General features: G+C 45.8%; 1 protein-coding gene, 1 non-coding gene and 1 pseudogene across 2 annotated transcripts in view; 2 read left to right on the top strand and 1 right to left on the bottom strand.

Annotated features, from left to right (window-relative positions):
• LOC135569066 (Krueppel-like factor 3) overlaps positions 1 to 6,215 on the top strand; it is a 46,913-nt pseudogene extending 40,698 nt beyond the window's left edge.
• Positions 6,216 to 10,160: 3,945 nt separating this feature from the next.
• On the bottom strand, positions 10,161 to 10,232 carry trnap-agg (transfer RNA proline (anticodon AGG)). Its single transcript has one exon. It is a non-coding gene; the product is annotated as a tRNA-Pro (tRNA).
• Positions 10,233 to 10,829: 597 nt separating this feature from the next.
• The window catches only part of fam114a1 (family with sequence similarity 114 member A1), a 20,234-nt gene continuing 18,563 nt past the window's right edge, over positions 10,830 to 12,500 (top strand). Inside the window, exons 1-3 of the mRNA XM_065015909.1 lie at positions 10,830 to 10,937; positions 11,910 to 12,236; positions 12,316 to 12,400. Coding sequence (XP_064871981.1) covers positions 11,910 to 12,236; positions 12,316 to 12,400 — 412 coding nt within the window. The 5' untranslated portion in view covers positions 10,830 to 10,937. The remainder of the gene's footprint in view (positions 10,938 to 11,909; positions 12,237 to 12,315; positions 12,401 to 12,500) is intronic.

Raw genomic sequence — 12,500 nt, forward strand, 5'->3', positions numbered from 1 at the left:
GTAGAGTACTGTACTGTAGGTATGTAGCGTACTGTACTGTAGGTATGTAGAGTACTGTACTGTAGGTATGTAGCGTACTGTACTGTAGGTATGTAGAGTACTGTACTGTAGGTATGTAACATACTGTACTGCAGGTATGTAGAGTACTGTAGGTATGTAGAGTACTGTACTGTAGAATACTGTACTGTAGAATACTGTACTGTAGGTGTGTAGCATACTGTACTGTAGGTATGTAACATACTGTACTGTAGGTATGTAGAATACTGTACTGTAGAATACTGTACTGTAGGTATGTAGCATACTGTACTGTAGAATACTGTACTGTAGGTATGTAGAATACTGTACTGTAGAATACTGTACTGTAGGTTTGTAGAATACTGTACTGTAGAATACTGTACTGTAGGTATGTAGCATACTGTACTGTAGGTATGTAACATACTGTACTGTAGGTATGTAGCATACTGTACTGTAGGTATGTAGCATACTGTACTGTAGAATACTGTACTGTAGGTATGTAACATAATGTACTGTAGGTATGTAACATAATGTACTGTAGGTATGTAGAATACTGTACTGTAGGTATGTAGAATACTGTACTGTAGGTATGTAGCATACTGTACTGTAGGTATGTAGAATACTGTACTGTAGAATACTGTACTGTAGGTATGTAGCATACTGTACTGTAGGTATGTAGCATACTGTAATGTAGGTATGTAGCATACTGTACTGTAGCATACTGTACTGTAGGTATGTAGCATACTGTACTGTAGCATACTGTACTGTAGGTATGTAGCATACTGTACTGTAGGTATGTAACATACTGTACTGTAGGTATGTAGCATACTGTACTGTAGAATACTGTACTGTAGGTATGTAGCATACTGTACTGTAGGTATGTAACATACTGTACTGTAGGTATGTAGCATACTGTACTGTAGAATACTGTACTGTAGGTATGTAGCATACTGTACTGTAGAATACTGTACTGTAGGTATGTAGCATACTGTACTGTAGAATACTGTACTGTAGGTGTGTAGCATACTGTAATGTAGGTATGTAGCATACTGTACTGTAGCATACTGTACTGTAGGTATGTAGCATACTGTACTGTAGCATACTGTACTGTAGGTATGTAGCATACTGTACTGTAGCATACTGTACTGTAGGTATGTAGCATACTGTACTGTAGGTATGTAACATACTGTACTGTAGGTATGTAGCATACTGTACTGTAGAATACTGTACTGTAGGTATGTAGCATACTGTACTGTAGAATACTGTACTGTAGAATACTGTACTGTAGGTGTGTAGCATACTGTACTGTAGGTATGTAGCATACTGTACTGTAGGTATGTAACATACTGTACTGTAGGTATGTAGCATACTGTACTGTAGAATACTGTACTGTAGGTATGTAGCATACTGTACTGTAGAATACTGTACTGTAGAATACTGTACTGTAGGTGTGTAGCATACTGTACTGTAGGTATGTAACATACTGTACTGTAGGTATGTAACATACTGTACTGTAGGTATGTAGCATACTGTACTGTAGGTATGTAGAATACTGTACTGTAGAATACTGTACTGTAGGTATGTAGAATACTGTACTGTAGGTATGTAGCATCCTGTACTGTAGGTATGTAGCATCCTGTACTGTAGGTATGTAGCATACTGTACTGTAGGTATGTAGAATACTGTACTGTAGGAATGTAGCATACTGTACTGTAGGTATGTAGCATCCTGTACTGTAGGTATGTAGCATCCTGTACTGTAGGTATGTAGCATACTGTACTGTAGGTATGTAGAATACTGTACTGTAGGAATGTAGCATACTGTACTGTAGGTATGTAGCATCCTGTACTGTAGGTATGTAGCATACTGTACTGTAGGTATGTAGAATACTGTACTGTAGGAATGTAGCATACTGTACTCTACATATGTAGAGTACTGTACTCTCTGTCTCGCTCTCTGTCTCTCTCTCTGTCTCTCTCTCGCTCTCTGTCTCTGTCGCTCTCTGTCTCTGTCTCTCTCTCTCTCTCTGTCTCTGTCTCTCTCTCTCTCATTCTGTCTCTCTCTCTCTCATTCTGTCTCTCTCTCATTCTGTCTCTCTCTCTCTGTCTCTCTCATTCTCTCTCTCTGTCTCTCTCATTCTCTCTCTGTCTCTCTCTCTGTCTCTCTCTCGCTCTCTGTCTCTGTCGCTCTCTGTCTCTGTCTCTCTCTCTCTCTCTGTCTCTGTCTCTCTCTCTCTCATTCTGTCTCTCTCTCTCTCATTCTGTCTCTCTCTCATTCTGTCTCTCTCTCTCTGTCTCTCTCATTCTCTCTCTCTGTCTCTCTCATTCTCTCTCTGTCTCTGTCTCTGTCTCTCTCTGTCTCTCTCTCTCTCTGTCTCTGTCTCTGTCTCTCTCTGTCTCTCTCTCTGTCTCTCTCATTCTCTCTCTCTGTCTCTCTCATTCTCTCTCTCTGTCTCTCTCTCTCTCATTCTCTCTCTCTGTCTCTCTCTCTCTCATTCTCTCTCTCTGTCTCTCTCTCTCATTCTGTCTCTCTCTCTCTTCCTCAGTAACAACCCGTCTGTGATCGTCCATTCTGGGGGTAATCACCCGTTGCCAATCGAGTCTCCGGACTCGATGAAGAAGAGACGAATCCACCGTTGTGATTTCAACAGCTGCAACAAAGTCTACACCAAGAGCTCTCATCTGAAGGCACATCGCCGCACACACACAGGTGAGACACACACAGGTGACACACACACACACACACACACAGGTGAGACACACACACACACAGGTGAGACACACACAGGTGACAAACACACACACACACACACACACACAGGTGAGACACACACAGGTGACACACACACACAGGTGAGACACACACAGGTGACAAACACACACACACACATACACACAGGTGAGACACACACACACACACACACACAGGTGAGACACACACAGGTGACACACACACACACACACAGGTGAGACACACACACACACACAGGTGAGACACACACAGGTGACAAACACACACACACACACACACACACACACAGGTGAGACACACACACACACAGGTGAGACACACACAGGTGACAAACACACACACACACACACACACACACAGGTGAGACACACACAGGTGACACACACACACACACACACACACACAGGTGAGACACACACACACACACACACAGGTGACACACACACACACACAGGTGAGACACACACACACACAGACACATGGGGTGGCAGGGTAGCCGAGTGGTTAGAGCGTTGGACTAGTAACCGGAAGGTTGCAAGTTCAAATCCCCCAGCTGACAAGGTACAAATCTCTCGTTCTGACCCTGAACAGGCAGTTAACCCACTGTTCCCAGGCCGTCATTGAAAATAAGAATTTGTTCTTAACTGACTTGCCTGGTTAAATAAAGGTTAAAAAAATAAACACACACACACACACAGGTGAGACACACACAGGTGAGACACACACCAAATCACACACACACACACTCACACAGGTGAGACACACACACACACACACACACACTCACACAGGTGAGACACACACACACACACTCACACAGGTGAGACACACACACACACACACACACACACACACACACACACACACAGGTGAGACACACACACACACACACGTTCATATTGTTTAATTAAATTATAGATTGATACTGTTAGTTTCCTAACCTCTGTCTGTCTGTCTCTCATTGTCTCTCTCTCTCTCTCTCCATATCTCTCTCTGTCTCTCTCTCTCCCTCTACCTCCCTCTGTCTCTCTCTCTCTCTCTCTCTCTCCCCATATCTCTCTCTGTCTCTCTCTCTCCCCATATCTCTCTCTGTCTCTCTCTCTCTCCCCATATCTCTCTCTGTCTCTCTCTCTCCCCATATCTCTGTCTCTCTCTCTCTCTCCCCATATCTCTCTCTGTCTCTCTCTCTCTCTCCCCATATCTCTCTCTGTCTCTCTCTCTCCCTCTCTACCTCCCTCTCTCTGTCTCTCTCTCTCTCTCCCCATATCTCTCTCTGTGTCTCTCTCTCCCTCTCTACCTGTCTCTGTCTCTCTCTCTCTCTCCCCATATCTCTCTCTCTCTGTCTCTCTCTCTCTCCCCATATCTCTCTCTCTCTGTCTCTCTCTCCCTCCCTCCAGGAGAGAAGCCCTATAAGTGCATGTGGGAGGGGTGCACGTGGAAGTTCGCCCGTTCGGACGAACTGACTCGTCACTTCCGTAAACATACGGGCGTCAAACCGTTCCAGTGTCCCGACTGTGAGCGCAGCTTCTCCCGTTCCGACCACCTGGCTCTACATAAGAAACGACATCTGCTGGTCTGAACGGCAACGGCTGTGAAACGTCTGTTCGACACACAAGGCATCGTTGGATAGTTGGTCCATACAGACCCCAAGACAGGACCGTTGGACAGAGAGACCCGGGACTTAAACATCCTCTATCTATCACTTTATTCAGTCAGCCAATCAGCCGTCCTCTTCCTCTCCACTCCTCCACCTCTTCTTAGTACCAGTGCTCCCCGTTGTCTCCCAGTGCTCCCCGTTGTCTCCCAGTACTCCCCGTTGTCTCCCAGTACTCCCCCTCCCAGTACTCCCCGTTGTCTCCCAGTACTCCCCGTTGTCTCCCAGTACTCCCCGTTGTCTACCAGTACTCCCCGTTGTCTCCCAGTGCTCCCCGTTGTCTCCCAGTACTCCCCGTTGTCTCCCAGTGCTCCCCGTTGTCTCCCAGTGCTCCCCGTTGTCTCCCAGTGCTCCCCGTTGTCTCCCAGTGCTCCCCGTTGTCTCCCAGTACTCCCCGTTGTCTCTCAGTACTCCCGTTGTCTCCCCGTTGACATCTTAACCATAGAGATAGACAGACATCTTAACCATAGAGATAGACAGACATCTTAACCATAGAGATAGACAGACATCTTAACCATAGAGATAGACAGAGGTCTTGACCTTAACCATAGAGATAGACAGAGGTCTTAACCATAGAGATAGACAGACATCTTAACCATAGAGATAGACAGAGGTCTTGACCTTAACCATAGAGATAGACAGAGGTCTTAACCATAGAGATAGACAGACATCTTAACCATAGAGATAGACAGAGGTCTTGACCTTAACCATAGAGAGAGACAGACATCTTGACCTTAACCATAGAGATAGACAGAGGTCTTGACCTTAACCATAGAGTTAGACAGAAGACTCAACTTGTACGGCGTCTGTGACAGCATGGGAAGCACCAATGATCTCCATTTTAAAGTAATACATTTTTTATATATATATATATATAGAGAGGTTTGTTAACGGCTGACCTGAGAATGGCTCCCTCTGCTGGTTGTACTGACTCTAGTCACATGATGCTGGAGTCACAGCTCAACAGCCTGTACTGACTCTAAGTCACATGATGCTGGAGTCACAGCTCAACAGCCTGTACTGACTCTAGTCACATGATGCTGGAGTCACAGCTCAACAGCCTGTACTGACTCTAAGTCACATGATGCTGGAGTCACAGCTCAACAGCCTGTACTGACTCTAAGTCACATGATGCTGGAGTCACAGCTCAACAGCCTGTACTGACTCTAGTCACATGATGCTGGAGTCACAGCTCAACAGCCTGTACTGACTCTAGTCACATGATGCTGGAGTCACAGCTCAACAGCCTGTACTGACTCTAGTCACATGATGCTGGAGTCACAGCTCAACAGCCTGTACTGACTCTAAGTCACATGATGCTGGAGTCACAGTTCAACAGCCTGTACTGACTCTAGTCACATGATGCTGGAGTCACAGCTCAACAGCCTGTACTGACTCTAGTCACATGATGCTGGAGTTCACAGCTCAACAGCCTGTACTGACTCTAGTCACATGATGCTGGAGTCACAGCTCAACAGCCTGTACTGACTCTAGTCACATGATGCTGGAGTCACAGCTCAACAGCCTGTACTGACTCTAGTCACATGATGCTGGAATCACAGGTCAACAGCAGGCTCTGGTAGAGGGGGTGGAACGGCTGTGGGGGTTCCTAACCAGAGGTCAACAGCAGGCTCTGGTAGAGGGGTGGGGGTTCCTAACCAGAGGTCAACAGCAGGCTCTGGTAGAGGGGTGGAAGGGCTGTGGGGGTTCCTAACCACAGGTCAACAGCAGGCTCTGGTAGAGGGGTGGAAGGGCTGTGGGGGTTCCTAACCTCTGGTAGAGGGGGTGGAAGGGCTGTGGGGGTTCCTAACCTCTGGTAGAGGGGTGGAAGGGCTGTGGGGGTTCCTAACCTCTGGTAGAGGGGTGGAAGGGCTGTGGGGGTTCCTAACCTTGGTAGAGGGGTGGAGGGGCTGTGGGGGTTCCTAACCTCTGGTAGAGGGGTGGAAGGGCTGTGGGGGTTCCTAACCTCTGGTAGAGGGGGGTGGAAGGGCTGTGGGGGTTCCTAACCTCTGGTAGAGGGGTGGAGGGGCTGTGGGGGTTCCTAACCTCTGGTAGAGGGGGTGGAAGGGCTGTGGGGGTTCCTAACCTTTGGTAGAGGGGGTGGAAGGGCTGTGGGGGTTCCTAACCATTACAAGGCAAATGCTTGTTGTCTTTGATTCTAGAAATGTGAAACAAACTCTTTTTATTATCCTGGGGCATTATCATGATCATTATTCTGTTTTATTATTTTTTATTCTTCTTATTATAATTATTGTTGTTGTTGTTGTTGTTGTTGTTGTTCTGTAAGTAAAATACTTCCATTGAGCCGGTTGAAAATGGACTCGGCGATATGACATCATCATATACGGCAGGAGCAGGGTGACTTCCTGTTTTACAAAACTCAACAACAACAACAACGAGACTCAAACCCCAAATGGGTGGCCATCTTGGCAGGTTTGGTGACTTCCTGTTTTACAAAACTCAACAACAACAACAACGAGACTCAAACCCCAAATGGGTGGCCATCTTGGCAGGTTTGGTGACTTCCTGTTTTACAAAACTCAACAACAACAACAACGAGACTCAAACCCCAAATGGGTGGCCATCTTGGCAGGTTTGATGCCCCCCCCCCCTCTCACTTCCTGTCTGTGTGATGACATCTCACTGACTCTCTCCATCTAACACTAGCTATCAGCAGTGACTGGCGTAGTTCCACTATCCTGTGAGTGAGTGTGTGTCAACAACAGTGATTTTACATTTCGTATTATATGATGATTGTCTGATAGTTCTGTTATTGTATGACATGGTTGTAATATTCAGAGCCCAGGTGTCAAACAGGGAAGTGTTGTTGGTCGCCCCCCCACACTAATTTGCCTTTTGACCAATCAGATCAGCTCTTTGGCCAATCAGATCTGCTCTTTGACCAATCAGATCTGCTCTTTGGCCAATAATTGGGCGAAAGATCAGAATTGGGCTGCCTGTGTAAACGCAGCCATATAAACTTACTGCTTATGAAAGTTACCTTCTGGTGGCCAGACTGTATTTTACATAGTCTATATAGAGAGACTAGAGGAGACTAGGGGAGACTATAGGGGGCTAGGAGAGACTATAGGGGGCCATAGGGGGCCAGAGGAGACTATAGGGGGCCAAGAGGGGACTAGAGGGGACTAGAGGAGACTAGAGGAGACTAGGGGAGACTAGGGGAGAGGAGACTAGAAGGGGCTAGAGGAGGCTAGAGGATAGAGGAGGATAGAGGAGGCTAGAGGGAACTAGAGGAGACTAGAGGAGACTAGAGGTCTAGAGGAGACTAGAGGAGACTAGAGGAGGCTAGAGGAGACTAGGGGAGGCCAGAGGGGACCAGAGGAGACTAGGGGGACCAGAGGAGACTAGGGGGACCAGAGGAGACTAGGGGGACTAGAGAAGACTAGGGGAGACTATGGGAGACTAGAGGGGACCAGGGGGGACTAGAGGAGGCCAGAGGAGACCAGGGGAGACTAGGGGAGACTAGGGGAGACCAGAGGGGACTAGAGGAGACTAGGGGAGACTAGAGGAGGCCAGAGAGACTAGGGGAGACCAGAGGGGACTAGGGGAGACTAGGGGAGATTAGGGGAGACCAGAGGGGACTAGAGGAGACCAGAGGGGACTAGGGGAGACTAGGGGAGATTAGGGGAGACCAGAGGGGACTAGAGGAGGCCAGAGGAGGCCAGAGGAGACTAGGGGAGACCAGAGGGGACTAGGGGAGACTAGGGGAGGCCAGAGGAGACTAGAGTCTAGTGGAGACTAGTGAGTCTAGGGGAGACTAGAGGAGGCTAGGGGAGACTAGAGGGGGCCAGAGGAGGCCAGAGGAGACTAGAGAGTCTAGTGGAGACTAGAGAGACTAGGGGAGACTAGAGGGGGCCAGAGGAGACTAGAGAGTCTAGTGGAGACTAGAGAGTCTAGTGGAGACTAGTGAGTCTAGTGGAGACTAGTGAGTCTAGTGGAGACTAGTAAGTCTAGTGGAGACTAGTGAGTCTAGGGGAGACTAGAGGAGGCTAAAGGAGGCTAGGGGAGACTAGAGGAGGCCAGAGGAGACTAGAGGAGGCCAGAGGAGACTAGAGGAGGCCAGAGGAGACTAGAGGGGGCCAGAGGAGACTAGAGGGGGCCAGAGGAGACTAGAGGGGGCCAGAGGAGACTAGAGGGGGCCAGAGGAGACTAGAGGAGGCCAGAGGAGACTAGAGGAGGCCAGAGGAAACTAGTGAGCCTGCAGAGTAAAGAAAACTAGAGAGCACTTTAAAACCATTCACAGAACCAGACAATCAGCACATTCTCATTCAAATCCATTCATTATTCAATCAATCATTGGTTGGTTGGTTGAATGATGTGTTGATGTATTGATTGAAACAGATCTGGGGTCAGTTTTAGCATCCCACAGTCCTTAACCATTAACCCTAAGGAGAGGGAAACAGTCACAGATCTGGGGTCAGTTTTAGCATCCCACAGTCCTTAACCATTAACCCTGAGGAGAGGGAAACAGTCACAGATCTAGGGTCAGTTTTACCATCCCACAGTCCTTAACCCTGAGGAGAGGGAAACAGTCACAGATCTAGGGTCAGTTTTACCATCCCACAGTCCTTAACCCTGAGGAGAGGGAAACAGTCACAGATCTAGGGTCAGTTTTACCATCCCACAGTCCTTTAACCTTTAACCCTGAGGAGAGGGAAACAGTCACAGATCTGGGGTCAGTTTTACCATCCCACAGTCCTTTAACCTTTAACCCTGAGGAGAGGGAAACATCAGACTGACCCAATATCACTGTTTTGGGATGAATGTAATCTGGCCTTTTTCATTTAATAGCAGGATTACACACACACACAAGTTTGGTTTACGTTTGGTTTTTTAACTATGCAGATGTAATATGATGATGAATTGTTGTAATATATTTTATAAATGATTATTAGACTGAAATGGGCAATTAAAGGTATTTTATAAAGCATGATGATAATTAATTTTATGTTTTAATTTGTTTTTTTTTTATCAATGAATTATATAAAACATTTTTTTATATATATATATATAAGGTTGTGAATGTGTATTCAACTCTATCTTGTATTTTATGTGGGGGTTTGTCAATTCCAATGGGAGTGTGTGCCTTCTGACCATTCTATATCAAACTGTGAACTCATTATTCTGTACAGCAAATGTTTGCGTCATGTTTTTACAAAACAAATATCCGAATCACAATAAAACCTATATATTGATACACGTTTCATATCGGTGTGTGTTTCTCCCCTTTTTTTTCTGCATTTTAGACATTAAGAGATAAGACGCGTTTAAAAAATATATATATATATTGGATATATATTATGTAGATAATGTAAGCATTGGAACGCGATACGTTTTCAAATCAAATCGAACTTTATTAGTCACATGCGCCGAATACAACAGGTGTTGAACTTTACCGTGAAATGTTTACTGACAAGCCCTTTAACCCAAGAAGAGTTAAGAAAATATTTACCAAATAAACTAAAGTAAAATAATTATAAAAAGAAACACATTAGAAACACGTTATTGTATTGTTTTTTAAATAATTTTTTACTTTAGTTTATTTGGTAAATAGCTTATCTTTGCGAAATGCATTGTGTTAAGAGACGTAAGGGAGTGTGCTGGTGTTTTGTAGTGACACTAGATGGTTATATCATTTTGACAACATACATTTTTTTTTCTCTACATCTCTTGACACGGTGACAATAACTTACACAAAAATAGGCTTTTTCGAAAACGAGGGCTCGTCCGGGATTTGAACCCGGGACCTCTCGCACCCTAAGCGAGAATCATACCCCTAGACCAACGAGCCGCGCATGACGTGTTGCAGAAATCAAGCTGTTTTATATGAGCTATTTTCAGTGCGTTCAAAATATCTGGGATCTTAGGTATTGGAATTGTCTTTATTCGTTTGTGAGTGTAATGTTTACTTTTAATTTTTATTTGCTTATATCACTTTTGTTTATTATCTACTTCACTTGCTTTGACAATGTTTAACATATGTTTCCCATGACAATAAAGCCCTTAAATTGAAATGATTTTGAATAGAGAGACGCCCTAGCCTCATATCATGAATATGCTTTACCGTCTCTAGACAACTCCGTTATATAAAGTGTTTATTCTCAAAGTTACCGGGATGTAAACGTGTCCTACTTATACCACCGTAACAACTTAAAACATTACGAAACTTACATTATATAAAATAAACCTCACGTAGCAAATAAACCATTCATTTATTGTTGTTGTTGATTAAATTCGACACTCTTATTGACGTCCACACAAAAAAACGACTTGCTTTGGTGGGTGAAACAATGACAAAAACGCCACCTGCTGGAGGGAGACACGTTTTCAGCCGAGTTGGACCTCTCGCTCCCGAACTCTTCCCTCTCTGACGAGCTCCCCGGGGGTGACGTCACCTCCCATAGCACCGACGGACAACACGCGGATCCCTGTCTACGTGGCGGGGCGGAAGAGGAGCGCGTCTAGCGGAGAGAGTTGTCAGCAGCGAGACTAACCGGTGAGATGCACAGTCATTTACCATACATACATACATACATACATACCAAACCAAACCGCGTGGTTATTGAATTAGGTTTTTCCATTTCCCTATTAGTGACAGTAACCTACTACTGACATAGTTGCAGAATCTGTGTTTGTAAAAGTGAAACCTAGTGAATGATTTTTGACTATTTGTAGGAGAATTAAACGTGTGTTATTTATTTGTTATATGTCACAACATATCGCAGTGTACATGATATACGTGTGTCTTAACTTTTATTTCAAATTATATTTATTTTATTCATGTTTTGAGACTGAAAGATTTGCTGTCACTCTTCTGGCTGTGTCAAAGCCAAAGGAAAACAGTACTGTGGTCGACGCGTTGATATGACGTGACCGCTAGATGGCGGTAATACACCATTGGAATGACAACTAAACTGTTGCGTGAACCGCGTGGCCATGTTCATTTGGAAAACGTTTCGGGAACATTGCAGATGGCAATTCTAATGAATAGAGCCGACGTGATTCTACAATGGCGAGAGAGTCATGTTTGTTCTACATAGTATATGTCTATCTTGAACGTAACAAAACGTTGCATCCTGTTGAACGCACCGGGGAAGACAGTACAGCTGGTGTTTCTGCTTCTCTCATCTTCACTGGTTCATTTAGTTGATTGTTAAACTTCAATGTTCAGCAACACTGGGGGTGTGGTCATTTAGTCCAAACAGTTGCGTTTTTGTAATTAGTTTCTATTGGACAACTTCAGGTAGGTCCCGCCCCGTTTGGTTCCTAATGAAAAAAAACACAGATTTTACTGGGCTAAATCAGTCACTATTAAAAAATACCCCCCCCTCTCTCTCTCTCCCCCTTCTCTCTCTCTCTCCTCCCCCCTTCTCTCTCTCTCTCTCTCTCTCCTACCCCTTCTCTCTCTCTCCTCCCTCTTCTCTCTCTCTCTGTCTCTCTCTCTCTCTCTTTCTCTCTCTCTCTCCAGATGAACATGTCTGACTCCAACCCTCCCATATTCCCCCCCGCTCCTCTCTCTGACCCTTCCCACACCGACGCCAACCCCCCAGGAGAAGACACACACACAGCTCTCCCGCCTCCCACACCCGTCCCCCAGCCCTCGTTGGCCACGGAGGGTTCCGAGGGCTCTGAGCCAGCCAATGAGGTGGCAGGAGAGGACGTGACCAGGGACGACAGAGATGAGGCTCCTATTGACCAATCAGGGGGCGGCGGCGGCGTGGAGGATCAGGTGACTGAGTGTGGCCAATTGGTGAGCCTGGAGGCGGAGACCGCTGCTGCCGAGGGGGAGGAAGAGGTATGATTGGCTGACGTCATAGTGATGGCATGTTGTTGTCGTTGTGGTGACGTTATTGTGTGTGTGTGTGTGTATATAGGACTCTCTTCAGGTCAAGGGGAAAGGTTGGGGTGGATGGGGCTCCTGGGGGAAGTCTCTACTGACCAGTGCCACGTCTACTGTGGGTAAGTCTCCACACACACACACACACACACACACACACACACACACACACACACATTTATGCCCCACAATGATGTCTAATGAACCAACCTTTTATTAGTT

This window comes from Oncorhynchus nerka, unplaced genomic scaffold, assembly GCF_034236695.1.
Source record: "Oncorhynchus nerka isolate Pitt River unplaced genomic scaffold, Oner_Uvic_2.0 unplaced_scaffold_1221, whole genome shotgun sequence".
NCBI classification, from domain to species: domain Eukaryota; kingdom Metazoa; phylum Chordata; class Actinopteri; order Salmoniformes; family Salmonidae; genus Oncorhynchus; species Oncorhynchus nerka.